At 47.1% G+C, this 24,238-nt stretch overlaps 1 protein-coding gene across 1 annotated transcript in view; it reads right to left on the reverse strand.

The window, feature by feature from the left end:
- Positions 1-1,719: 1,719 nt before the first annotated feature.
- The window catches only part of POLN (DNA polymerase nu), a 197,288-nt gene continuing 174,769 nt past the window's right edge, over positions 1,720-24,238 (reverse strand). The window contains exons 21-27 of the mRNA XM_038744811.1: positions 22,885-22,963; positions 20,592-20,694; positions 15,347-15,561; positions 9,634-9,940; positions 4,653-4,867; positions 3,833-3,900; positions 1,720-1,853 (exon numbers count right to left, since the gene is read on the reverse strand). Of these exons, the coding sequence (XP_038600739.1) occupies positions 1,720-1,853; positions 3,833-3,900; positions 4,653-4,867; positions 9,634-9,940; positions 15,347-15,561; positions 20,592-20,694; positions 22,885-22,963 (1,121 nt within the window). The remainder of the gene's footprint in view (positions 1,854-3,832; positions 3,901-4,652; positions 4,868-9,633; positions 9,941-15,346; positions 15,562-20,591; positions 20,695-22,884; positions 22,964-24,238) is intronic.

Here is a 24,238-nt window from a genome sequence, read left to right on the forward strand (position 1 = left end):
GGACTGACCATCACCATCAGAGAAGCAGCGTGGCTCAGTGGAAAGAGCGCAGGCTTTGGAGTCAGAGGTCATGGGTTCAAATCCTGCCTCCACCACATGTCAGCTGGGTGACTTTGGGAAAGTCACTTCACTTCTCTGGGCCTCAGTTCCCTCATCTGTAAAATGAGGATTAAGACTGTGAGCCCCCTTTGGGACAACCTGATCACCTTGTAACCTCCCCAACGCTTAGAACAGTGCTTTGCACAAAGTAAGCGCTTAATAAATGCCATTATTATTATTATGGGACTGACCATCACCATCAGAGAAGCAGAGTGGCTCAATGGAAAGAGCACGGGCTTTGGAGTCAGAGGTCGTGGGTTCAAACCCCAGATCCGCCAATTGTCAGCTGTGTGACTTTGGGCAAGTCACTTCAGTTATCTGGGCCTCAGTTACCTCATCTGTAAAATGGGGATTAAGACTGTGAGCCCCCGTGGGACAACATGATCACCTTGTAACCTCCCCAGCGCTTAGAACAGTGCTTTACACATAGTAAGCACTTAATAAATGCCATTATTATTATTATTATTATCATAAGACTAAGCAGCCAGTTGAAGTGGATGCCCTGAGAGCCAGCCCCCACCTCATTTCCCACCTCAGTGGGATGAGCGCGGGCTTGGGAGTCAGAGGTCGTGAGTTCTAATCCCGGCTCCGACAATTGTCAGCTGTGTGACCTTGGGGAAGTCACTTCACTTCTCTGTGCCTCAGTGACCTCATCTGTAAAATGGGGATGAAGACTGTGAGCCCCATGGGGGGCAACCTGATTACCTTTTAGACTGTGAGCCCACTGTTGGGTAGGGACTGTCTCTATATGTTGCCAACTTGTACTTCCCAAGCGCTTAGTACAGTGCTCTGCACACAGTAAGCGCTCAATAAATATGATTGATTGATTGATTGATTACCTTGTATCTACCCCAGTGCTTAGAACAGTGCTTGGCACATAGTAAGCACTTAACAAATACAAACATTATTATTATTAGTATTATTAGTATTTCATCCCCCAGTACTGTTCCCCACTAGAGATTTCCTACCCTTCAGCTCCTGCTGTGTTCACGGGGACACTTTTGTGAGGTCGCCAGCCTAGACCCCTGCCCACTTTCCACTAGCCCACCCGCTGCACCTAAAGCGGCTTCTCTAGTGTCCGTTTCTCTGATGATATCAGTCGGGCACGCTCGGTTCTCCCCAAGTGTCGGGGTTTCCCTCCGGATTGGGGCTACAGTGTGGCCGGGGATCAGGGAACATTTGTCCAGCAGCGAGCGTCTTTCTGTCTGTCCGCACTCAGCGAGGTCGGAGGAGTCGGCTCTGAGCGGTCGCCCACTTGAGCTTGAGTTTTTTCTCCCGGGGGTTCATCAGGAATATCTCCGGGGCGACAGAAGGGCGGAGAGTCTTCCACTCACTGTCAGGGTGGTCAGGGTCACCGGAGCGACCCCGGTGTTCGGGGGGCTGGACAGGTCGTGGTGGTGGGTGGACAGCAGGCCTCACTGATTCCGAGTCCCAGTGGTGGTCAAGCCCGGGAGATCCAACCTGCCCCACTCTGCTAGAACCACAGTGGTGGTGGCAACTGCCATCCTGTCCGCCACGCTGACCTAAGACCTATGGCCAATCTCTCCATTTCCCGGACTCCCGCCCAAATGTGTGGCGGCGGGTGCCAGGGGTCATACCTCCAGTCGCAGTCCTAGGGCTTCAATGTGCTGCAGGGACTCCATCGTCCTTTTCACCAGGGCTAGAAGACAGTTCAAAACCCTTCAATTTAGCACTCCTCCATTTCAGTTCTCTTCCTTGAGCCCAGACGCCGCTGACCGGCGGCCGGGAGAGGCCTGCGGGGGACGGATGGGGAGGAAGCGTGCGTCCCACATTTGGGATTGTGCCCATCCTGCCCCCTCTGCTGCTCCCTCACGCCCCACTCCCGCCCGCCATCTCCTCCTGCTCAGAACAGCTCCGGGGTTTCTGATGGGAGGCTCCAATGGGGCAGCAGGCCCCAGTGAGGCGGTCCCGGCTGCCGGGACCCAGAAAATCCTGTGCTCCCTGGTGGGGATGTTTTTTTTTTTATCATCGTCATCAATCGTATTTATTGAGTGCTTACTGTGTGCAGAGCACTGTACTAAGCGCTTGGGAAGTACAAATTGGCAACATATAGAGACAGTCCCTGCCCAACAGTGGGCTCACAGTCTAAAAGGTGTTTGTTAAGCGCTTACTATATGCCAGCATGGCTCAGTGGAAAGAGCATGGGCTTTGGAGTCAGAGGTTATGGGTTCAAGTGCTTTGCACATAGTAAGCGCTTAATAAATGCCATAAAAAAAAAATTCTGGCTCAGCAAATTGTCAGCTGTGTGACTTTGGGCAGGTCACTTAACTTCTCTGTGCCTCAGTTACCGCATTTGTAAAATGGGGATTAAAACTGTGAGCCCCCATGGGATAACCTAACTTCCCCAGTGCTTAGAACAGTGCTTTGCACATAGTAAGTGCTTAATACAATGCCATTATTATTATTATTATTATGCCAGGCACTGCACTAAGCATTGGGGTAGATACAAGATAATTAAATTGGACACAGTCCATGCTCCACATGGAGCTCCCAGTATTAATCCTCTCTTCCTCCCTTCAAGGCCCTACTGAGAGCTCATCTCCTCCAGGAGGCCTTCCAGGCTGAGCCCCTTCCTTCCTCTACCCCTCGTCCCCCACTCCATCCCCCCGCATCTTACCTGCTTCCCTTCCCCACAGCACCTGTATATATGTACTTATGTTTGTACATATTTATTACTCCATTTATTTATTTATTTTACTTGTACCTATCTATTCTATTTATTTTATTTTGTTAGTATGTTTGGTTTTGTTCTCTGTCTCCCCCTTCTAGACTGTGAGCCCACTGTTGGGTAGGGACTGTCTCTATATGTTGCCAGCTTGTACTTCCCAAGCGCTTAGTACAGTGCTCTGCACACAGTAAGCGCTCAATAAATACGATTGATTGATTGATTGATTTTACAGATGAGGTAACTGAGACACAGAGAATAATAATAATAATAATAATAATAATGGCATTTATTAAGTGCTTACTATGTGCAAAGCACTGTTCTAAGCACTGGGGAGGTTACAAGGTGATCAGGTTGTCCCACGGGGCGGGGGCTCACAGTCTTAAGTCCCCATTTTACAGATGAGGTAACTGAGGCCCAGAGAAGTGAAGTGACTTGCCCAAAGTCACACAGCTGGCAATTGGCGGAGCTGGGATTTGAACCCATGACCTCTGACTCCCAAGCCCGGGCTCTTTCCACTGAGCCACGCTGCTGCTTGAAGTGACTTGCCCAAGGTCCCACAGCAGACAAGCGGCAGAGCCGGGATTAGGACCTAGGTCCTTCTGACTCCCAGCCCGGACTCTATCCTCTAGGCCACGCTGCTTGTCTAAGGGGCTTTGGGGTGGGGGGCGTGTCTTTGCTTGAAGTAGCATGGCTCAGTGGAAAGAGCAAGGGTTTGGGAGTCAGAGGTCATGGGTTCAAATCCCGACTCCACCACTTGTCAGCTGTGTGACTTTGGGCAACTCACTTCACTTCACTTCTCTGGGCCTCAGTTCCCTCGTCTGTAAAATGGGGATTAAGATTGTGAGCCCCCCGTGGGACAATCTGATCACCTTGTAACCTCCCCAGCGCTTAGAACAGTGCTTTGCACATAGTAAGTGCTTAGTAAATGCCATTATCATTATTATATTCCCCAAGAAGAAGCAGTCGCCCATTACCATACGTATATAAGTACATAAATGTATACACATAATAAACATACACACCTATTTAAATCTTTTTCCTCACCTGAAAATTCAAGAACCTGTGAGTCTTCCACTTCAAACAACAATTCATCATGGATCTGGGCAACCAACCTAAAATACATCAAGAATGCAGAGTTCAGGGATCCGAGCCACTGGGCAGCTTCCCACCCCATTCCTCACCCCCAAACCCACAGAGCAAGAGGAATAAGCTCAGGGGTGACCCCTCTTTAGCCCCGCCAGTGCTGGGCACCAGCGCAGAAAGCCCAGGGCCTCAGTAAGCGCTCAATAAATACGACTGATGATGATCTACGACCCGACCAAGATCAGCTGGAACCAGGTTGGAAAGCCTTGGATGGCGAGTTGCCGTGATTCCTTCCAAACAATCGATCGATCAGTTGTATTTGTTGAGCACTTACTGCGTGCAGAGCACTGCATCAAGCGCTTGGGAGAGTACGACACTAATAACAGTCACATTTCCTGCCCACAAAGAGGTTACAGTCCAGAGGGGGAGACAGACAATAAAAATAAATCCGTTATGGATATGCACATAAGTGCTGTGGGGCTGTGGGTGTAGGGTGAACAAAGGGAGCAAATCAGGGTGATGCAGAAGGGAGTGGGGGAAGAGAAATTGAAGGCTTAGTCAGGGAAGGCGTCTTGGAGGAGATGGGAAGCCTTGTCTTCTACAAGGCTTTGAAGGTGGGGAGAGTGATTGTCTGATGGGAAGAGGGAGGATGTTCCAGGCCCGGGGCAGGATGTGGGCGAGAAGTTTGCGGCGAGATACACGGGATGGAGGTACAGTGAGTAGGTTGGCATTAGAGGGGCTCAGTGTGAGGAGAGTTCTGCTCTCCCAAATCCCAGGGGACAATTCCAGGTAAGCCTTGGCCTTTGCTTCTGCGTCCCGAACTGCCCCCAAACTAGGCTGTCTGTGCATTCCCTGGCTTCCCCCACAGCTGGGATCAGGTGTGGGTTGAATCCGGGCCTGCAAGGGCAGTCGGATCTGGTTCAAAGAAAGCTGGTTCCTCCCACGCGTGGTGCTCCTTACCAGCCCTGGACACGGCGTGTCTTTCGGAGAAAGGCCCTGGAAGAGCAGGGGAGGGAAAGGTCATGCCACACTGGGGCCAGGTGCCCTTCCTTAGGAAGTAAGCTCCTTGAGGGCAGGGAAGGGGCATTTTCCTTCTGTTGAATTGTTCTTAGCAGTTGGTACAGCGCTTAATCTGTCCATCCAATTGGCGGTACTCATTGGGCATCTGCTGTGCAGAGAACTGTTGTAAGCGTTGGGAGAGTACAGTAGAGTGAGTAGAGACAATCCCTGCCCTCAAGGAGCTTCCAATCTAATAATAATAATAATAATGGTGGTATTTGTTAAGCGCTTGCTATGTGCCAAGCATCATCATCATCATCATCATCAATCGTATTTATTGAGCGCTTACTATGTGCAGAGCACTGTACTAAGCGCTTGGGAAGTACAAATTGGCAACATATAGAGACAGTCCCTACCCAACAGTGGGCTCACAGTCTAAAAGATGTGAAGGAGGAGGGAACTCCAACCAGGGGGAGGGTATGGGGCTGAGGGAAAGAGGAGAATGAGGCACAGTGAGACGTTGGGATTTTGGGAGCTGGAGTGAAGCGGGAGAGGAGCGAGGATTAGTAGGTGGGAGAAGTTGATGGTCTTAGTGAGGCTGACGGTCTGCTCTGTTCTCTGCGTGGCTCAGTAGGAAAGAGCCCGGGCTTTGGAGTCAGAGGTCATGGGTTCAAATCCCAGCTCCGCCAATTGTCAGCTGTGTGACTTTGGGCAAGTCACTTAACTTCTCTGTGCCTCAGTTACCTCATCTGGAAAATGGGGATTAAATCTGTGAGCCCCACGAGGGACAACCTGATCACCTTGTAACCTCCCCAGCTCTTAGAACAGTGCTTTGCACATAGTAAGCGCTTAATAAATGCCATTATTATTATTATTATTATTATTATTATTATTATTATTATTCTCTGTTGCTCATTTACAGGGGGGCTGGAAGGCACGGCCTAGAGCCAGGGCTGTCCCCCCTGAGCCCTTACTGCAATACTGGATGTCCATTGTCATTCATTCATTCATTCAGTAGCATTTCTTAAGCGCTTACTGTGTGTGGAGCACTGTATTCATTCATTCATCATCATCAATCACATTTATTGAGCGCTTACTGTGTGCAGAGCACTGCACTAAGTACAGTGTACAGGAAGTACAAGTTGGCAACATATAGAGACGATCCCTACCTAACAGCGGGCTCACAGTCTAGAAGTGGGAGACAGACAACAAAACAAAACATATTAACAAAATAAAATAAATAGAATAAATATGTACAAATAAAATAGAGTAAATAAATAAATAAATAGAGTAATAAATACGTACGAACATATCATCATCATCATCAATCGTATTTATTGAGTGCTTACTGTGTGCAGAGCACTGTACTAAGCACTTGGGAAGTACAAGTTGGTAACATATAGAGACAGTCCGTACCCAGCAGTGGGCTCACAGTCTAAAAGTGGGAGACAGAGAACAAAACCAAACATACTAACAAAATAAAATAAATAGAATAGATATGTCCAAGTAAAATAAATAAATAAATAAATAGAGTAATAAATATGTACAAACATATATACATATATACAGGTGCTGTGGGGAGGGGAAGGAGGTAAGGCGGGGGGGGGGATGGGGAGGGGGAGGAGGGGGAGAGGAAGGAGGGGGCTCAGTCTGTAGTAAGCACTTGGGAAAGTACAATACAGCAATAAAGCGTGACCATCCCTGTCCACAGTGAGCTCACAGTCTTGAGGGTGGGAGGCAGACGTCGAGACAAATAAACAGGCATCAATATAAATAAATAAAATGACAGATATATACAAGCTGTTGATCTCTCTGAGGGACTGGGTTCTGTAGTGGGGCCCTCTCCCCTCCCCACAGCACCTGTATATATGTATCTATGTTTGTACGTATTTATTACTCTATTTATTTTATTTGTAAATATCTATTCTATTTATTTTATTTTGTTAATATGTTTTGTTTTGTACTCTGTCTCCCCCTTCTAGACTGTGAGCCCGCTGTTGGGTAGGGACCGTCTCTAGATGTTGCCAACTTGTACTTCCCAAGTGCTTCCCAAGTCCAGTGCTCTGCACACAGTAAGCGCTCAATAAATACGATTGAATGAATGAATGAATGAATGAGTCAGAACGTCATGGGTTCTAGTCCCGGCTCTGCACACTCAATAAATACGATTGAATGAATGAATGAATACATAAGTGCTGCGGGGTGGGGAGGGGGGGTAGAGCAAAGGGAGCGAGGCAGGGCGATGCAGAAGGGAGTGAGAGATGAGGAAAAGTGGGGCTTAGGCTGGGAAGGCTTCTTGGAGGAGATGGGCCTTCAGAAAGGCTTGTCTTGTGGGATTTGAGGAGGGCGGGTGTTTCAGGCCAGAGGTAGGACGTGGGCCAGAGTCAGACGGGCTGCAACCTCCAGTCATCGGCTCCAACCGGGGGTGTTTCACCCCAACTCCAGATCACCAGACACAGGCAATCGTGACCCAGTGGGTTCTTTGTGCGCTAGTTTCAGATTGCCAGAGTCGTGGGGAATTGTCGACTGCGTGATAACTCCAGATCTCCAGATTCACGGGGAATTGTGACCCAGTGAGTGCACCGGACACCAACCCCAGGTCACCGGGATCCCGGGGAATTGGGACCCAGTCGGGGATTTCACTTCAGTGGCAGATGACCTCGGCAGGCCAGCCGTCCCAGACCAATTAGGGATTCAATCAAACGCTTAGTACAGTGCTCTGCACACAGTAAGCACTCAATAAATACGATTAATGATGATGATTCCACTGCGTAGTGTCTACAGCATGCGCCTGGGAGTTCTAGGCTGTGAGCCCACTGTTGGGTAGGGACCATCTCTATATGTTGCCAACTTGTAGTTCCCAAGCGCTTAGTACAGTGCTCTGCACACAGTAAGCGCTCAATAAATACGATTAATGATGATGATTCCACTGCGTAGTGTCTACAGCATGCGCCTGGGAGTTCTAGGCTGTGAGCCCACTGTTGGGTAGGGACCATCTCTATATGTTGCCAACTTGTAGTTCCCAAGCGCTTAGTACAGTGCTCTGCACACAGTAAGTGCTCAATAAATACGATTGAATGAATGAATGAATGAATGAGTCAGAACGTCATGGGTTCTAGTCCCGGCTCTGCCACTTGTCTGCTGCGTGACCTTGGGCAAGTCAAGCAACGTGGCTCAGTGGAAAGAGCGCGGACTTGGGAGTCAGAGGTCAAGGGTTCAAATCCTGACCCCGCCACTTAGCTGTGTGACCTTGGGCAAGCCACTTAACTTCTCTGTGCCTCAGTGACCTCATCTGTAAAATGGGGATGAAGACTGTGAGCCCCACGTGGGACAGCCTGATGATCTTGTATCCCCCCAGCGCTTAGAATAGTAAGTGCTTAACAAATACCATCATTATTGGGGAAGCAGCATGGCTCAGTGGAAAGAGCATGGGCTTTGGAGTCAGAGGTCGTTGGTTCAAATCCTAGCTCCGCCACTTCATGATCATCAATCGTATTTATTGAGCGCTTACTGTGTGCAGAGCACTGTACTAAGCGCTTGGGAAGTACAAGTTGGCAACATATAGAGACAGTCCCTACCCAATAGTGGGATCACAGTCTAAAAGGGGGAGACAGAGAACAAAAACAAACATACTAACAAAATAAAATAAATACAATAGATATGTACAAGTAAAATAAATAAATAGAGTAATAAATATGTACAAACATATATACATATATACAGGTGCTGTGGGGAAGGGAAGGAGGTAAGATGGGGGGATGGAGAGGGGGACGAGGGGGAGAGGAAGGAAGGGGCTCAGCTGTGTGACTTTGGGCAAATCACTTAACTTCTCTGGGCCTCAGTTCCCTCATCTGTAAAATGGGGATGAAAACTGTGAGCCCCACGTGGGACAACCTGATCACCTTGTAAACTCCCCAGTGCTTAGAACAGTGCTTTGCACACAGTAAGTGCTTAATAAATGCCATCATTATTATTATTATTATCTATAAAATGGGGATCGGGTCTATGAGCCCCATGTGGGACAGGGACTGTGTCCAACACGATTTCCTTGTATCTACCCCAGTGCTTAGTATAGTGCCTGGCACATAGCGCTTAAAAAGATCACAATCATTATTATTATTATGAGGAGCAGCGTGGCCCTGTAGAAAGAGCTCAGGAGTGGGTGATCCATAATGGAAACATCTAAGCCGATTGTCAAACAAAGTTGATTCACATGTGCTGGGCAGCAGCGGCATAGGATAGAGTCAAAAGCGGATGATCGGGATCAAAGTGTTGATCAAAGACAACGGTAGAGACTTCAGGTTTTACTGCCAGAAGAAGGCATAGGTAAACCCCTTCCGTGGTTTTTTTTTAACCAAGAAAACTCTACAGATACAATGTCCATAAAGTCTCCTTGAATCGGAAACGACTTGATGTCATTTGATATATATATAGTATCTCGCAATGCAAATCAGCTCCACCCATGACTTAAAAAACTTAGCTTCATGTAAAAGAAATCAGAATTGAACAAAAACTCCCAAGTCTGGCCCAGCGCTCTCTCCCTTCATGGAACTTTTGTCTCCAGGCCACTGATATGTGCTCCCTGCTGCTGCTCTGACTCATCCCTCTATGGAAATCTGGGGGACCCTAGTTGGGAGACTATAAATGTAGAGGCCCATTTCTTTAAACCCATCTGCCAAGTTCCATTCCCTCTTCTGGGTTAATCAATTGAAATGATCACCCCGCTGCAATTATTCAAGTTTCTTCCCCAGGCTTTTTCCCACTTTTTTGACATAAGAAGGAGAGAGGGTGTTGGGACCGAAGTCACAGGTGCGATTTTCCAAAACGTAATGTTTTCTTTTTCTATTTCCAAATACGTTTCGAGCAGTCCAGCTGCTGCTTGAGGCTTCCCTGCCTCTTTGTGTGTTCCCACAAAGGTCAGAGGATTTCACAATGGAAGGTTTCTGCTTCCCTGCCTCTTTGCTTCCCCGCCTTTTTGCTTCCCCACAAAGGTCAGAGGATTTCACAGTGGAAGGCTTCCAGACTTGAGAATTGAAAGGCAAAGAACCAGAACTGAGCCTGCCTGCCCCCCTGGAATAGACAGAGTTGCGAGACAGATTATTCCACAGGTCCAACTTTGGTCTTTTCCCTCAAGAGCTTCCAGAGAACAGGAGGTGAACCAGATGGCCGGTGGATGATCATGGCCTTCTCCCACAAAAAATCGGGACTGAGTGGATTGAACGAGGTGATACACAGGTGATACTGTATCACGAGGTGATACAGTAAGCGCTTAGTACAGTGCTCTGCACATAGTAAGCGCTCAATAAATACGATTGATTGATTGATACACCAAAGGGTTAAAAACTGCTGTAAACATTTGGCAATTTTCACTTAATAATAATAATAATGATGATGGCATTTATTAAGCACTTACTATGTGCAAAGCACTGTTCTAAGCGGTGGGGAGGTTACAAGATGATCAGGTTGTCCCATGGGGGGCTCACAATGAGGTAACTGAGGCCCAGAGAAGTGAAGTGCCTTGCCCAAAGTCACACAGCTGACAATTGGTGGAGCCTGGATTTGAACCCATGACCTCGGACTCCAAAGCCTGTGCTCTTTCCACTGAGCCACGCTGCTTCTCATAATTCACTTAGGGTATTTTTCTTTCTCTCACCCAGAGAGAAGCAGCAGGGCATAGTTCATTCATTCATTCATTCAATCGTATTTATTGAGCACTTACTGTGTGCAGAGCACTGTACTAAGCGCTTGGGAAGTACAAGTTGGCAACATATAGAGATGGTCCCTACCCAACAACGGGCTCACAGTCTAGAAGGGGGAGACAGACAACAAAACAAAACATATTCACAAAATAAAATAAATAGAATAGTAAATATGTACAAGTAAAATAGAGTAATAAATCTGTACTTCACTTCTCTGGACCTCAGTTCCCTCATCCGTAAAATGGGGATGGAGACTATGAGCCCCACGTGGGACAGGGACTGTGTCCAACCTGATTTGCTCGTATCCACCCCAGTGCCTGGCATATAGTAAGCACTTAAAAATATGATGATGATGATGATGATGATGATTATTATTAACTGGGAGAGTTAGTCTTCCCAGCCCACCCCCGATATGCCTGTGTCCAACCTGATTTGCTTGTATCCACCCCAGTGCCTGGCATGTAGTAAGCACTTAACAAATATGATTATTATTATTATTATTATTAACTGGGGGAGGTAGCATTCCCAGCCCACCCCCAATATGCCAAAACATATAATATGTTTTGTTTTGTTCTCTGTCTCCCCCTTCTAGACTGTGAGCCCACTGTCGGGTAGGGACCGTCTCTATGTGTTGCCAACTTGTACTTCCCAACCGCTTAGTACAGTGCTCTGCACACAGTAAGCGCTCAATAAATACGATTGAATGAATTGAATGAAATGAATGCCTGCATCATCTCTGAAATGGGGGCAAAAAACCCAGACCTTCTCCAGGCTGACGGTTTCTCCATGATGTGGGTTAGTTCTGGCTCACTGTGTTGGCTAAATAGATCCCCTGTTTAGTCTCTGTGGGAGTGGGGAGGCGGACCTCACAGCTTGGAGGGTTGTTTGCCCCAGCCCCAAAGCCACCGGCCCGCTTCGGAAATTTCCTCACGGACACCTTATCGACGAGTCTAGATAAACTCCCCGCCAGGCCCCGGCCACTCTCAATCTGTCTTTAAGATGATTAAAGGCAATGTTAAATATGACGATGGCACCCTCCTTTGCAAACACGCTGCTGGTTATCATTAGGGTGAGTGTGTGTGTGTGTGTGTGCAGGCCTTCGTCTGGCCTTTGATCCAGTCAACACTTCCCATTTGAGCCTGTAACGAGTTGATTTAAGCCACGGCTAAGGATCTGTCTGAAGGCACCTTCGCAAGGCAGGCACTAATTAAGATTGTCTTCACGGGTGGAAAATTTCCAGGCATGTAATTAGAACCATCGCAAGAGCGGGCTCATCTTCCAATAATTCTACGGTTCACCGCGTATCGAAGTTGTCAGAGTAAGAATGGTGCTCCCCCATCCCCCCAGAAGGCTTAGCGGGGAGTTTTTATGTTGAGACAGAGTCTAAACCCTGGGCACAGTGGGCGGAGGGCTTATTTATTTCGACTCTATCCAGGACAGTTCTGCAGAAAAGAGGTCCCCAGTGGCCCAGTTAGCCCCTGGTTCTCCCCTTATCTCTCTGGCTGTTCATTCTCTGTCTCCTTCGTGGGTTCCTCCTCTGCCTCCCACCCCCTAACTGTGGGGGTCCCTCAGGGTTCACTTCTGAGTCCCCCTCTATTTTCCATCTCTACCCACTCCCTTGGAGAACTCATTCGTTCCTCGGGCTTCAACTATCACCTCTGTATGGATGATTCCCAAATCTCCATCTCCAGCCCTGATCTCTCTTCCTCTCTGCAGTGTCGCATCTCCTCTTGCCTTCAAGACATCTCTACTTGGATGTTCCCCCTCACCTCAAGCTTACCATGTCCAAAACAGAACTACTTATCTTCCCACCCAAACTCTGCCCTCCCCTTGACTTTCCCATCACTATAGACGGCCCCACCATCCTACCCGCCTCACAAGCCCGTAACCTTGGCGTTATCCTTGACTCATCTCTCTCATTCAACCAACACCCTCAATCCATCACGAAATCCTATCAGTCCCACCTTCACAACATCGCTAAAATCTGCCCTTTCCTTCCCTGGAGCTCCCTCCCCCTCCAATCCGACAGACAATTACTTGCCCCCACTTCAAAGTCTTATTCATGCAATTGTATTTATTGAGCGCTTACTGTGTGCAGAGCACTGTTGAAGGCACACCTCCTCCAAGAAGTCTTCCCAGACCATGCACCCCCCATTTCTTCTTCTCCCACACCCTTCTTCATCGTCCTGACTTGCTCCCTTTGTTCTTCTCCCCTCTCAGCCCCATAGCATTTATGTCCATAGCTCTAATTTATTTATTTATTTATTTATATTAAGGTCTGTTTCCCCCCCCACCCCCCGTCTAGACTGTAAGCTCATTGTGGGCAGGGAGTGTGTCTGTTTATTGTTATATTGTACTCTCCCAAGTACAGTGCTCTACGCACAGTAAGTGGTCAATAATTACGACTGAATGCATGCGAATGATGAGCCCAGTGCTGGGGCCTGGAAGTGGAGGGCTGAACAGCGGCCCATAATTTTCTCCCCAGACTTTATTTCACGAGGAACCTCAGTTGCTACTTTTCCAGAGCACTCATTCATTCAATCACATTTATTGAGCGCTTACTGTGTGCAGAGCACTGTACTAAGCGCTTGGGAAGTACAAGTTGGCAACATAAAGAGACGGTCCCTACCCAACAGCGGGCTCACAGTCTAGAAGGGGGAGACAGACAACAAAACAAAACATATTAACAGAATAAAATAAATAGAATACATATGTAAAAATAAAATAAATAAATAAATGGAGTAATAAATACGTACAAACATATAGCTATCAATCAATCAATCAATTAATCATATTTATTGAGCACTTACTGTGTGCAGAGCACTGTTTGGGAAGTACAAGTTGGCAACATATAGAGACAGTCCCTACCCAAAAGTGGGCTCACAGTCTAGAAGGGGGAGACGGAGAACAAAACCAAACATATTAACAAAATAAAATAAATAGAATAGACATGTACAAGTAAAAGAAATAAATAAATAGAGTAATAAATATGTACAAAAATATATACATATATACAGGTGCTGTGAGGAAGGGAAGGAGGTAAGACGGATGGGGGGATGGAGAGGGGGACAAGGGGGAGAGCTGGACTTTTTTTTCTATTTATTAAGTGCTTAAAATGTGCCACACACTGTACTATGGTCCTGGGATAGATCCAAGCTTATCAGGTTGGACACAGTCCCCACAGTCTTAATCCCCATTTTCCAGATGAAGGAACTGAGGAACAGAGAAATGAAGTGACTTACCCAAGGTAACCCAGCAGACAATAATAATAATAATCATAATAATAATGATGGCATTTATTAAGCGCTTACTACGTGCAAAGCACTGTTCTAAGCGCTGGGGAGGTTACAAGGTGATCAGGTTGTCCCACGGGGGGTTCACCGTCTTAATCCCCCATTTTACAGATGAGGTAACTGAGGCACAGAGAAGTTATGTGACTTGCCCAGAGTCACGCAGCTGACAGTTGGCGGAGCTGGAAGTTGAGCCCATGACCTCTGACTCCAAAGCCCAGCCTCTTTCCACTGAGCCACGCTGCTTCTCTAAGTGGCAGAGCCAGGATTAGAACCCAGGTCCTTTTGACTCCCAGGCTGGGGATTTATCCACTGGGCCATGCTGCTTCTCTACTTCTTCCCTAAAAGGTCCATAGCTGTCTCTGGTTTCCATGAGACTGGAAAAATGGATGAACGATTGACAGTCGGCTGGCCCTGCTTGTCTGGCTTTGCTCTTGCCCTGCTTTGGCGGCCATGGGGCCCGTCTCTGGTTGAATGAATGGTTGAATGGTTAAGCACTTAGTACAGTGCTCTGCACACAGTAAGCGCTCAATAAATACGATTGAATGAATGAATGAATGGCTGGGAGAGGCTTGGGAGTCAGAAGATCATGGGTTCTAATCCCGGCTCCGCTGCTTGTCTGCTGTGTGACCTTGGACAAGTCACTTCTCTTCTCTGGGCCTCAGTTACTTTACTTGTAAAATGGGAGTTCATTCATTCATTCATTCAATCGTATTTCTTGAGCACTTACTGTGTGCAAAGCGCTGTACTAAGCACTTGGGAAGTATAATCAATCAATCAATCAATCAATCAATCGTACTCATAGAGTGCTTACTGTGTGCAGAGCACTGTACTAAGCGCTTGGGAAGTACAAGTTGGCAACATATAGAGACGGTCCCTACCCAATAGTGGGCTCACAGTCTAGAAGAAGTCGGCAACATATAGAAACGGTCCCTACCCAACAACGGGCTCACAGTCTAGAAGGGGGAGACAGGCAACAAAACAAAACATATTGACAAAATAAAATAAATAGAATAAATATGTACAAGTAGAATAAATAGAGTAATAAATATGTACAAACATATATACATTTATATATATGTTTCAAAAACATATATATCTCCCCCTTCTAGACTGTGAGCCCACTGTTGGGTAGGGACCGTCTCTATATGTGGCCAACTTGTACTTCCCAAGCGCTTAGTACAGTGCTCTGCACACAGTAAGCGCTCAATAAATACAATTGAATGAATGAATGAATATATACATATACACAGGTACTGTGGGGAGGGGAAGGAGGTAAGGTGGGGGGATGGGGATGGGGAGGAGGGAGAGAGGAACGGGGGGGAGGGAGGTTGAGACTGTGAGCCCCACGAGGGACAACTCGATTTGCTTGTATCCTCCCCAGGTTTAGTACAGTCCCTGGCACGTAGTAAGTGCTTAACCAATGTCATCGTCATCATTATTATTATTATCTCTTCACCCTTGTCTTCATGAAAGCTTTGTTCTACCAAGTTCTGCCTGTGCCAGGCTGGGTTGGGGGCCGCAGGCTGCAGCGTTTCCCCCACAGTCCCCTGCTTTGCCGCATTATTTGACAGCGGGCTTTGAGAGAGTTCTTTTGGCTTCCCAGCTGGCACGCAGCCTCTGTCAGTCCACTGACAGCCGCTGCTTGGGTGGCCTGCTGTGTTACGCTGGCCTCGGTGTCCCCCTCAGCGGGGCTGCGGTCCTGTGAGCATCAATGGCAGGGAGGCGGTGGCTCCATTCCAGGTCCCCGGCTTGGGGGGAATCCATCCTCCCGACCCTGTTGTCTTGACCACCGGTGCCCACTCCTTGGGGGCAGTAGGAGCTGGCCTCATTCATTCAATCATATTTATTAATAATAACAATAATGATAGCATTTATAAAGCGCTTACTATGTGCAAAGCACTGTTCTAAGCACTGGGGAAGTTACAAGGTGATCAGGTTGTCCCAAGGTGGGCTCACAGTCGTAATCCCCATTTTACAGATGAGGGAACTGAGGCCCAGAGAAGTTAAGTGCAGTGAGCGCTCAATAAATACGATTGATTGATTGATTAAGTGACTTGCCGAAAGTCACACAGCTGACAATGGGAAGAGCCGGGATTTGAACCCATGACCTGTGACTTCAAAGCCTGTGCTCTTTCCGCTGAGCCACGCTACTTCTCCACAGAAGAGCACTTACTGTGTGCAGAGCACTGTACTAAGCACTTGGGAAGGACAAGTTGGCAACATATAGAGACGGTCCCTACCCAACAGCGGGCTCACAGTCTAGAAGTGGGAGACAGGCAACAAAACATATTAACAAAATAAAATAAATAGAATAAATATGTACAAGTAAAATAAATAGAGTAATAAATCCGTACAAACATATATACGTATATACAGGTGCTGCGGGGAGGGGAAGGAGGTAAGGCGGGGGGATGGGGAAGGGGCTCAGTCTGGTGGGGGGGGGCTCAGTCTGAGTCAGCTTCCTAGCCTTGTGCTGCCCAGGCCTCTAAGAAGACCTGAGACCTCCTCATCAGTGCCCCTCTGCCGCTAATCTCCTCACCGTACCTCGTTCTCGCCTGTCCCGCCGTCGACCCCCAGCCCACGTCCTCCCCCTGGCCTGGAATGCCCTCCCTCTGCCCATCCGCCAAGCTAGCTCTCTTCCTCCCTTCATGGCCCTACTGAGAGCTCACCTCCTCCAGGAGGCCTTCCCACACTGAGCCCCTTCCTTCCTCTCCCCCTCGTCCCCCTTTCCATCCCCCCATCTTACCTCCTTCCCTTCCCCACAGCACCTGTATATATGTATATATGTTTGTACATATTTGTTACTCTATTTATTTATTTATTTATCTTACCTGTACATATCTATTCTATTTATTTCACTTTGTTAGTATGTTTGGTTTTGTTCTCTGTCTCCCCCTTTGAGACTGTGAGCCCACTGTTGGGTAGGGACTGTCTCTATATGTTGCCAACTTGTACTTCCCAAGCGCTTAGTACAGTGCTCTGCACACAGTAAGCGCTCAATAAATACGATCGATGATGATGATGATGCCCCAAGGCCCCCAGATGATGGCTTTCTGTCCCGTTAGCCCTCTGCAGCCTGCCCCGCTGGGCCCCCTCCCCGGCCTCAGTGGTCCCCACCTGCTCGTCACCCCCACGCTCACAGCTGTCACCTTGGATGCCGACAGTGGCTTGTCGGTGTTGCTGCTGAATTGGCTTCACGAGCTTGTGCCCCTCCCTCCACCTCTCTCCAACAGCAGCAGTAGCAGTAAGCCTCTATCCACCCCAGCAGCTCTCTCCCATACAGCACTTATCCTATCCTGCCTTGATTAATAATAATAATAATAATAATAATAATGGTATTTATTAAGTGCTTACTATGTGCAAAGCACTGTTCTAAGCATTGGGGAGGTTACAAAGTGATCAGGTTGTCCCACGGGGGGCTCACAGTCTTAATCCCCATTTCACAGATGAGGTAACTGGGGCACAGAGAAGTGAAGTGACTTGCCCAAAGTCACACAGCTGACAATTGGCGGAGCCTGGATTTGAACACCTGACCTCTGACTCCAAAGCCTGTGCTCTTTCTACTGAGCCACGCTGCTTCCCCTGATTACTGTAGACTTTTAGACTGTGAGCCCACTGTTGGGTAGGGACTGTCTATATGTTGCCAACTTGTACTTCCCAAGCGCTTAGTACAGTGCTCTGCACACAGTAAGCGCTCAATAAATACGATTGATTGATTGATTACTGTATCAGCCTCCTTGCTGACCACTATGTTTCCTGTCTTTCCATATGCCAGTCCATACTCCATTCTGCTGCCCAAATCATTTTCCTTCCAAAGCGTTCTGACCGTGTTTCCTCACTCCTCAAGAAACTCCAGGGGTTGCCCATCCACTTCTGCATCAGACAAAAAAACCTTACCATTGGCTTTAAAGCACTTAATCTCCTTACTCCATGCCATCTTAAGGAAGCAGCGTGGCTCAGTGGAAAGAGCCCGGGCTTTGGAGTCAGAGGTCGTGGGTTCAAATCCCGGCTCTGACACTTGTCAGCTGTGTGACTTTGGGCAAGTCACTTCACTTCTCTGGGCCTCAGTTCCCTCATCTGTCAAATGGGGATGAAGACTGTGAGCCCCCCGTGGGACAACCTGATCACCTTGTAACCTTCCCAGCGCTTAGAACAGTGCTTTGCACATAGTAAGCGCTTAATAAATGCCATTATTATTATTATTATCTCACCTCGCTACTCTCCTACTACAATCCAGCCCGCCGACTTCATTCCTATAATGCTAACCTTCTCACTGGGCCTCAATCCTGTCTTACCACACATCTCTAGCACACATCCTGCCTCTGGCCTGGAATGCCCTCCCTCATCATATCAGACAGATAATTGTTCTCCTCCACTTTAAACCTTTTTGAAGGCACATCTCCTCCAAGAAGCCTTCCTTGATTAAACTCTCGTCTCCTCTTCTTCCACTCCCTTCTGTGCTGCTCTTACTTGCTCCTTCATTCATCCTGCTCTTACTTGCTCCTTCATTCATCCTCCCTCCCATCCCCACAGCACACACATATATGTAATAATAATAATTATCATAATTATTATGATAATATAATAGAATAATAATATTATATATAATACAATATATTTGTATATACATATACTGTATATACATATATATAACGTATTATATATAATTTTATTATCATAATAATGATGATGGCATTTATTAAATGCTTACTATGTGCAAAGCACTGTTCTAAGTGCAGGGGAGATTACAAGGTGATCAGGTTGTCCCTTGGGGGGTGGCTCACAGTCTTAATCCCCATTTTCCAGATGAGGTAACTGAGGCCCAGAGAAGTGAAGTGACTTGCCCCAAGTCACACAGCTGACAATTGGCGGGGGAGGGGTTTGAACCCATGACCTCTGATTCCAAAGCCCGGGCTCTTTCCACTGAACCACGCTGCTTTTCCTGCTTCTCCTGCTTCTCTATATTATAGATATATAATATCTTCTAGACTGTGAGCCTGCTGTTGGGTAGGGACCATCTCTATATCAATCAATCAATCAATCGTATTTATTGAGTGCTTACTGTGTGCAGAGCACTGTACTAAGCGCTTGGGAAGTACAAGTTGGCAACATATAGAGACAGTCCCTACCCAACAGTGGGCTCACAGTCTAGAAGGGGGAGACAGAGAACAAAACCAAACATATTAACAAAATAAAATAAATAGAATAGATATGTACAAGTAAAATAAATAAATAAATAAATAAATAGAGTAATAAACATGTACAAACATATATACATATATACAGGTGCTGTGGGGAAGGGAAGGAGGTAAGACGGGGGATGGAGGGGGGATGAGGGGGAGAGGAAGGAGAGGGGATCAGTGTGGGAAGGCCTCCTGGAGTAGGTGAGCTCTCAGTAGGGCCTTGAAGGGAGGAAGAGAGCTAGCCAACTTGTACTTCCCAAGCACTTAGTACAATGCTCTGCACACAGTAAGCGCTCAATAAATATGATTGAATGAATGAATCTATATCTATATATCTGCATATACCTGATATTTATTTATTTGTTTTTAATGTATTTATATTAATGTCTGTCTCCCCCTCTAGACTGTGATCTCGTTGTGGGCAGGAATGTGTCTGTTGTATATTGTACTCTCCCAAGCACTTAGTACAGTGTTTTGCACAAAGTGCTCAATAAATGCAATGGAAGGAGGGAAGGAGGGAAGGAAGGAAGGAAGGAAGGAAGGAAGGAAGGAAGGAAGGAAGGAAGGAAGGAAGGAAGGAAGGAAGGTAAAAAGGAAGGAAGGAAGGAAGGAAGGAAGGAAGGAAGGAAGGAAGGAAGGAAGGTAAAAAGGAAGGAAGGAAGGAAGGAAGGAAGGAAGGAAGGAAGGAAGGAAGGAAGGTAAAAAGGAAGGAAGGAAGGAAGGAGAAGGAAGGAAGGAAGGAAGGAAGGAAGGAAGGAAGGAAGGAAGGAAGGAAGGAAGGAAGGAAGGAAGGAAGGAAGGAAGGAAAAGGAAGGAAGGAAGGAAAAGGAAGGAAGGAAGGAAAAGGAAGGAAGAAGGAAGGAGAAGGAAGGAAGGAAGGAAGGAAGGAAGGAAAAGGAAGGAAGAAGGAAGGAAGGAAGGAAGGAAGGAAGGAAGGAAGGAAGGAAGGAAGGGAGGAAGGAAGGGAGGGAGGGAGGGAGGGAGGAAGGGAGGGAGGGAGGGAGGAAGGGAGGAAGGGAGGAAGGAAGGAAGGAAGGTAGGAAGGAAGGAAGGAAGGTAGGAAGGAAGGAAGAAGACAGCAGGAGGCCTCTTTTCCACACAGCAGCAGCAGCAGCAGCAGCAGTCCTCTGCCCCATAGTAGCAGGCCACTCTCATACAGTAGGAGGTCTCTGCCTTACACAGCAGCAAGCCTCTACCCCGCAGAGCAGTAGCACTCTATCCCACACAGCAGCAGGCCTCTCCCATAGGGCAGGAGGCCTCTTAGATTTTTGCCCCCCAAGCAGGCCATTCCCCCAACAGCAGCAGGCCTCTCCCATGTGGCAGTAGGCCTCTTTTCCACACAGGAACAGGCCTCTCCCGTGTGGCAAGGAGGCTTCTTTCCCACACAGCAGTAGGCCTCTATCCCACACAGCAGTAGGCCTCTTTCCCACACAACAGCAGACCTCTGCCCCACAGCAGCTGGCCTCTGCCCCACAACATCAGACCTCTCTCTGACAACATCAGGCCTCTCGACCACAGGAGCAGGTCTCCCCATCCCTCTCCCTACCCCCAGTAGTAGCAGCAGGGCTTCGCTAGACACTGCAATGTCTGCCATCGTCACTATATATATTTCCGAGAAAAGATTTCTCGCAGCGGGTGAGGCAGTCTTCCTTTGAGTAGAGGAAACAATATCTTGGGCCTGAGCTCATAAAAGATGCCTGCGGCAGTTCAGAGCGGGCACTGACTGCACTGAATCTAGGCTGTGAGCCCGCTGTTGGGTAGGGACCGTCTCTATATGTTGCCGACTTGTACTTCCCAAGCGCTTAGTACAGTGCTCTGCGCACAGTAAGCTCTCAATAAATACGATGGAATGAATGAATGAATGCATCAGTTCGATTTGCAGAACAAATCAAAGCAATCTTTCCTTGAGAAAAGCAAAGACTAAAGACAAGCCAAACTGGGCTGAGTCAGGTCAAAATGCCCCTCTTTCTTTTTCTTTCTTTCTTCCTTTCTTTCTTTCTTTCTTTCTTTCTTTCTTTCTTTCTTTCTTTCTTTCTTTCTTTCTTTCTTTCTTTCTTTCTTTCTTTCTTTCTCTCTTTCTTTCTTTCTTTCTTTCTTTTTCTTTCTTCATTTCTTTCTTTCTCCCTTTCTTTCTCCCTTTCTTTCTCTCTTTCTTTCTCTCTTTCTTTCTCTCTTTCTTTCTCTCTTTCTTTCTCTCTTTCTTTCTCTCTTTCTTTCTCTCTTTCTTTCTCTCTTTCTTTCTCTCTTTCTCTCTTTCTTTCTCTCTTTCTCTCTTTCTCTCTCTCTCTCTCTCTCTCTCTCTCCCTCCCTCCTTTCTTTCTTTCTTTCTTTCTTTCTTTCTTTCTTTCTTTCTTTCTTTCTTTCTTTCTTTCTTTCTTTCTTTCTCTCTTTCTTTCTCTCTCTCTTTCTTTCTTTCTTTCTTTCTTTCTCTCTTTCTCTCTTTCTTTCTCTCTCTCTCTTTCTTTCTCTCTCTCTCTTTCTTTATCTTTCTCTCTTTCTTTCTCTCTATCTATCTCTCTCTCTCTCTCTCCCTTCCTTCCTTCCTTCCTTCCTTCCTTCCTTCCTTCCTTCCTTCCTTCCTTCCTTCCTTCCTTCCTTCCTTCCTTCCTTCCTTCCTTCCTTCCTTCTTCCTTCCTTCTTTCTTTCTTTCTTTCTTTCTTTCTTTCTTTCTTTCTTTCTTTCTTTCTTTCTTTCTTTCTTTCTTTCTTTCTTTCTCTCTCTCTCTCTCTTTCTTTCTTTCTTTCTTTCTTTCTTTCTTTCTTTCTTTCTTTCTCTCTCTCTCCCTTTCTTTCTTTCTCCCTTCTTTCTTTCTTTCCTCCCTCCCTCCCTCCCTCCCTTCCTTCCTTCCTTCCTTCCTTCCTTCCTTCCTTCCTTCCTTCCTTCCTTCCTTCCCCTAATTAATTAATTAATTCTAATTAATTAATTAATCAATCCTAACTAAGGATATTATTATCCTTACTATCCCTATCGGGAATCCTATACCAACTGGATTACTGCATCAGCCTCCTTTCTGATCTCCCATCCTCCTGTCTCTCCCCACTTCAATCTATACTTCACTCTGCTGCCCGGATTATCTTTGTACAGAAACGCTCTGGACACGTCACTCCCCTCCTCAATAATCTCCAGTGGCTGCCTGTCAACCTACGAATCAAGTAAAAACTCCTCACACTTGGCTTCAAGGCTGTCCATCCCCTCGCCCCCTCCTACCTCACTTCCTTTCTCTCCTTCTCCAGCCCAGCCCGCACCCTCTGCTCCTCTGCCACTGCTAACCTCCTCACTGGGCCTCGTTCTCGCCTGTCCCGCCACTGACCCCCGGCCCGCGTCCTCTCCTTGGCCCGGAATGCCCTCCCTCCGCACATCCGCCAAGCTAGCTCTCTTCCTCCCTTCAAAGCCCTACTGAGAGCTCACCTCCTCCAGGAGGCCTTCCCACACTGAACCCCCTTTTTCCACTCCTCCTCCCCTCCCCATCACCCCCCCTCCACCCTACCCCCTTCCCCTCCCCACAGCACTTGTATATATTTGTACATATTTATTACTTTATTTTACTTGTACATATTTACTACTCTTATTAATGATGTGCATATAGCTATAATTCTATTTATTCTGACAGTTTTGACACCTGTCTACTTTTGTTTTATTGTCTGTCTCCCCCTTCTAGACTGTGAGCCCGTTGTTGGGTAGGGACCATCTCTATATGTTGCCGACTTGTACTTCCCAAGGGCTTAGTACAGTGCTCTGCACACAGTAAGCGCTCAGTAAATATGATTGAATGAATGATTCTTTTCAGCCTCTTCCCCCCAAGTACTGTTAGTCAGCCACTGAGACGGAGTTTTACTTACCTAGCGGACAGAGTTGGGGAAATGGAGATGGACTTGAAAATCTCAATCATGGCCAGTTTGCACAGGTCGGCGGCAGAACCTAAGAAAAAGGTAACAGGGTCAGAGAAGGAGCCAGATTTGCTACAGCATTGGCATGGGCTTATGGGGGGAAAGACTTTTAAAACAGCTTTTCTAAGGCAGACATGGTGAAAGCCCATTCAGTTATTTCCACTTTCAAGTGTTTAACATTTCTAACAACTGCTGTATTTACTATGTGCAGAATCTGCGACGGGCATTGTGCTGACAGAAACAAGATTATCGGCTTGGGCACAGTCCCTGTCCCCTGGGAGGCTCATGGGCTAAGAGGAAAGGGAGAATGATAATAATAATAATAATAATAATAATGATAATAATAATAATAATGGCATTTATAAAGCGCTTACTATGTGCAAAGCACTGTTCTAAGTGCTGGGGAGGTTACAAGGTGATCAGGTTGTCCCACGGCAGGCTCACTGTCTTCATCCCCACTTTACAGATGAGGTAACTGAAGCACAGAGAAGTGAAGTGACTGGCCCAAAGTCACACAGCTGACAATTGGTGGAGCTGGGATTTGAACCCATGACCTCTGACTCCAGAGCCTGTGCTCTTTCCGCTGAGCCACGCTGCTTCTCAGAGAAGCACCATGGCCTAGTGGATAAAGCAAGGGTCTGGGAGTAAGAAGGGCCTGGGTTCTAATTCCACCCCTGCTGCTTATCTGCTGTTTGACCTTGGGCAAGACACTTAACTTCTCTGTGCCTCAATTCCCTCATCTGTAAAATGGGGATTAATACTGTGAGCACATTCATTCATTCATTCAATCGTATTTATTGAGTGCTTACTGTGTGCCAAGCACTGTACTAAGCGCTTGGGAGAGTATAATACAACAACAATCAATCAATCAATCGTATTTATTGAGCGCTTACTGTGTGCAGAGCACTATACTAAGCGCTTGGGAAGTACACGTTGGCAACATATAGAGACGGTCCCTACCCAACCGTGGGCTCACAGTCTAGAAGGGGGAGACAGAGAACAAAACAAAACAGATCCAGTCACGGCCCATAATAAGCTTCTAGTCTAGAGGGGGAGACAGACATAAATATATATATAAATACATAAATAAATAAATTACAGATAGGTACATATATGCTGTGGGAAATATGGGACATGGACTGTGTCCAACCCACCCAACCCCTCCTGTCTCACCTCCCTTCTGTCCTTCTCCAGCCCAGCCCGCACCCTCCGCTCCTCTGCCGCTAATTTCCTCACCGTTAGGCCTCATTCTCGCCTGTCCCGCCATCGACCCCCGGCCCACGTCATCCCCCTGGCCTGGAATGGC

The sequence above is a fragment of the Tachyglossus aculeatus genome, chromosome 4 (genome assembly GCF_015852505.1).
Source record: "Tachyglossus aculeatus isolate mTacAcu1 chromosome 4, mTacAcu1.pri, whole genome shotgun sequence".
Taxonomy (NCBI): Eukaryota; Metazoa; Chordata; class Mammalia; order Monotremata; family Tachyglossidae; genus Tachyglossus; species Tachyglossus aculeatus.